The following is a 4873-nucleotide window of genomic DNA, read 5'->3' on the forward strand; positions in this document are numbered from 1 at the left end:
GTCTACACGATTTTCTGATTGCCAAACTTTTTAATGTAGTTTAGCGATAACATTTCTTACAACGACGCATATTTTTTTACTCAAGCTTCACAAAACTATGCTCGGCGCATTATTAATGGTCGTTTTTTGCGTTTTGTTTTGTCTTTTCTTGCTCTATACTAGATAATTAGCCTAGTAGCACGCTGCTTTGCAAAAAAGTTTTGGAAATTTTAAAATTTAAAAAATGATCAAATGGTGTGAATTTCAATCCATAATGTTATTAAACATTGGAAGATGGGCCATTTCAGTTTTGCAAGAAATGAAAAAACGACTATCAATTTTACACAGACCATAGCTGCTCTCTTTCACTGAAAAAATACAGACATATCAAAATTGTCACATTATTATAAAGTTAGTACAAATATGTACCCGTACCTGTTAGATCGATCACCATGTTAATCAGACAAGCCCATCACTACCTGCATACACTCTAAATAAAAATGAGTACAATTTATTTGATATCCTATTTTGCACGGTTTGAGAGGAAATTTTTTAAATTACAATTTATTGATAGCTTTCGGATCTTCTTGATTCTTCTTCAGGCAATTGATTGCATAAAATATGTGAAATGTACAAATACAAATTTCTGTATCTTAATAATAGAAAATTATTACTCATTAAAAAAATATAATTATTTTTATTTCATTAAAATTTGCTAAGATTGCGTGAAAAGGAGGATGACGCAACCCAAAGGCAGAATTTGTCCAAATTTGTGTAAAATTTGCCCAACGTTGGGTAAATTTTACCTTTCGGTTGTGTCATCCTCTTTTTACTTAACCTTTAGTATATTTTACTCACCTTTATTCAGAGTGTAAATATGGGACGAAGTTTATTCAGGAAAGAGAAATCGAACCTTTTCTCCTGAAAGAAACGTCCTTCACCTTAAACTTTAAACCTTTTTATTTTTACCCATAATTTTAACTACAGGCTTCTCTAAGGCTTGTTACATATTCTCAAACTTTCCGTATAAAAAACCTTTCCAAATCCATCCCTTACTTTAGTCTCAATTCCTACTTCTCTCTTCCTGGTTGAATTTAATTTCTAACCTTGTCTCAAAGTTGAAAGTATTTTATCCCCAAACAATTTGGAAATGGGAAAAATCGCCCTTCTTCTTCTTGTCGTGTTTTTAGCAAATTGTGCATCTGGGTCGGAACCGCATTTTAAGGGAAGGATGGCAAGAACAGCAACGATTGTAAGTAGAATTTCTCCACATTTCTAGAAATAAAACAAAATTTGAAAAATTTGTTACCGACCTCACAATCAAGAATGAATCTATTAATGTATTTATGTACAGGGTGGTTTAAATGTCACGTTACAATGGAAAATTTTTCAATGGGAAAAATTCATAAATTTCCAGTAGTTACGGATTTAGGATTGAGATTTTTGTTAATTTTTATCAAAACTTATGGAACACGGATAACAAAATTCTTAAAATATTGAATTTCAGAGGCAAAATTTCGTTAACTAGTGGAGATTTGCGAATTTTTCCTATTGAAAATTTTCCATTGTAACCTGACATTTAAACCACCCTGTACTCCCCATTTTCCTTTAGAGTCCTAATTTTTCGGAGAAGAGGATGCGGAATTTAGGCGGATATAAGAGTGGTGGTAAAAACAGTCTTCTTTACGCCACCAGAGTTCAGGGATCCATGATCGTGGGCTCATATTATGGAGACGATGGTTCCGTCTGGAGCCAGGTGGAACCGAGCGTGAGTTAATGACGGACTTCAGTTTAAAATAAGTGACTACACTCTTATCAAAACGAGGAGCCCACATGACTTAACCAAATTGTGAAAATATTTTACCCCACAGAGAGGTTGAGCTAGAGTACATGATTGTAAGAAAATCATTGTAGTCTAGAATCACAATCACAATCTATGATTGTATGTTCATGAGGTTGAGCAAGAGTATGTGATGGGAGGATTGTAATTCTCATTAATCTCCGGCGGCAGATTTTAAATTCCTGCAAGTTGGGTAGTTGGGTATATGAGTACAATACAATGCTGCCTGGAGACGGAGATTTGTAATCCTAAGTGTGACTAAAAGTCTGACTAATTCTGATTTTCCCGCTGTGTTTACAATCGCAAAATACAATCATGTACTCTTGCTCAACCTCTCTATTGTGATAAATCTTCCCCACAATGTGTAAACGTAACACTAGATAGTGAGGATTTAACGCACTGTGGGGAAGATTTATCACAATATGGGGTAAAATATTATCACAATTTGGTTAAGTCATGTGGGCTCCCCGTTTTGCTAAGAGTGTTAAACTTGGGAAAATAATTTTTATTGTTATCACAGGGATACCCTTACAAAGGATATTTTCATTTTGTCAACAAATTGACTGGATACTGCCTCCAAGCGGGGAGTTCCACTGGTTATGGCGTCGTTGAGAATGAGGACAGAGCCGTCATCATGCCCTGTGATGGGGGTGAACCGACACAAATATTCTCCAACGCAGACTATTACGGGGTATGCACAATACTTTATAAATTTTAACGCGAAATGACGTCGTTTTCATTAATACGGCATCCTCTTTTGCCGCATTGCGGGGCCGGTTTGCCATTTTGTCTATCCTGTCCCCGGAAAACGGCAACCCGCCATAAAAAAAAATGCTGGGATAAGGCGGCAATTGACGGCATACCATTTTGCCAGCGAGTAAACTGACTGAGGGTAAAATGATATTATACACTTCACAAATTTAAAGGTTGGCACAGAGCAGTTTAAAGATCTCAGTAGCGGGAAATGCCTCACGATGGAAGTGGACACGAGTGAGGTGTACATGTATGACTGCGGCTATTACAATGATAACCAATGGTAATTGTTAATTTTTGCCTTATTTCTGTTTTTTATATTAATTTATAAGTACTTTTTGTGTTTTGTGTTTCGATATCAGTAATTAGTTTTTCTGTGCTTAATCCACTCTTTAATTTCTTGCAGGTGGGACATGTTCAGGGGTTGGTAATCCCGTCCAGTTGGAGAAATTTCGTTCTCTCATTGCCTTAATCATGCAACGGGCATATTTGTTCTATTTATATGCACTGGTTGTTGTTCACTTGGTATTTTAAATAAGTTTTTGTAATAAATTAATTTCTCAGCTAAAAAATATTTAAATGTTTTGTTACGATATGTATTCCATGCATCTTGTTTAGGAGTATGACAATGTATGTATAACGTATAAGCATCTGCAGCACAATAGAAGTCTTCCTGCTTACATATGCACTTTGTCCAACTATTTTTTGCTCGTACATATGTACATAGTACTCCGGACTCGGAGTACGTACTCGCGTACTCCGGAGGCCGGAGTACGCGACTTTTTCTGGAGTAAGCAGTACGCGGAGGCCGGAGTACGGAGTATGCAAATTTCCGATCGCATAGATAGGAGTACTCCGGAGGCCGGAGTAATTACAGGATTTTATGAAGACAAAAGGTTGGAAACTTGAGGAACAGATTTTGTTTTTTAAATCAGTTTAGGCAAATTTTGTAGTACGTGGGATAATTCATGTGGGGTAAAATCATATGTATGTAAATCTTCGAAATAAAGCTTATGCACGATTGGTGGATTTATTTTGTTTATTCATTTTGGGGTAGTCCTAGGCAAATTTTTATTAAGTAGCGTCAGCTACTTATTGCGATCGTTTTGTACGTCCGTCCGTCTGTCCGTCCGTCCGTCTGTCCGTCCGTCCGTAAGCAGGATATCTCCAGATAGAGTCGACATAATCAAATTCCGTTTTCGACATTGTGTTTCTAATTTTTAGTTCTCGGTCGAGTTCGATAATGGGGTCAATCGGACCACACCCCACTGCGCCAGGGGGTGTGGTCAAGATTAAATTTAACCTTAATTTTCATGTGGGGTGTCATTTTAAAGGAAATTTTACCACGAATTCAAAGATGTTAATAGTTTTGACCTTATGACCTTGATGGCTAGGTCAGAGGTCAGAAAACACGTAATTGTCATATGGGGTGTCGTTTTAAAGGAAATTTGACTGCGATTTCAAGGGCGTTAATATTTTTGAACTCATGACCGTTAGGACGAGGTCATATACGGAGAAACGTTAAAGGAAACTAGAATCGCTCTGACGCTACTTATTTACATTCGTTTGGTGGGTTTATTTGGGAATACTATTATAATTGGAAATTATTCATTAACTTAATGAACAAAATTAGAAAGGTTGATGAGATTTTGCTTATAAATCTGGATTTTAAGTATCGAATTAGTTGCATATGTATAACGAAATATCGTATTTTCCCATACATAAATGCGATATTATTTAATCTACTTGAAGTAGGCAAATTCGAATAAAAATAATATTACTTGACATTTATTTACGATGTTAGTTTGACGCACGGTATTGCGTTTTCTTAGCCTCTTGTTCATTGCCTTCATGGTTTAATGAGAATTAACTGGGATGATGGTAGCTAAATTGCATAGGGTGGTGTTTATGTTATTTTAACTAATGAGGCTCAAAGCACACTCAACCAAAAGTACACTAGCGAATAAATTCAAAATTCTGCACGATGCTTGACTTTCTGTTTATGTTTTTGCGCCACTTAATTAACAGAATTTCAACCACTAAAAAAATAAGGCTAGTGCTTAAACAAACCCCGAATATATAGAAACCCGCCATAATCTTGGAGTTGTAGTTAAGCTGTGACACACCACCAAATTTAGGATACTTCCAATTTGCATAGTGGTGAAACAGTTTGGTGGATTTAGCAGCTGTATACCAGGCGAACCAGTGGACATAAATTCCTGAAGTGGTTATGCCTTTGAGCCGTTTCAGGGCGTAATTTGCCCTAATCGGTAAATTGTACCAGCCTAGGGTCGCCGAGAA

General features: G+C 36.5%; 1 protein-coding gene across 1 annotated transcript; it reads left to right on the top strand.

Annotated features, from left to right (window-relative positions):
• Window positions 1–1018: 1018 nt before the first annotated feature.
• Window positions 1019–3146, top strand: LOC110860973. Its single transcript, XM_022110093.2, has 5 exons — window positions 1019–1231; window positions 1592–1747; window positions 2340–2510; window positions 2746–2855; window positions 2979–3146. Exons 1-5 carry the CDS (start codon window positions 1130–1132, stop codon window positions 3001–3003), a joined length of 564 nt encoding a protein of 187 aa, XP_021965785.1. The 5' UTR covers window positions 1019–1129; the 3' UTR covers window positions 3004–3146.
• The last annotated feature ends 1727 nt before the right edge of the window (window positions 3147–4873 follow it).

This window comes from Folsomia candida, unplaced genomic scaffold, assembly GCF_002217175.1.
Source record: "Folsomia candida strain VU population unplaced genomic scaffold, ASM221717v1 Fcan01_Sc036, whole genome shotgun sequence".
Lineage (NCBI taxonomy): Eukaryota > Metazoa > Arthropoda > Collembola > Entomobryomorpha > Isotomidae > Folsomia > Folsomia candida.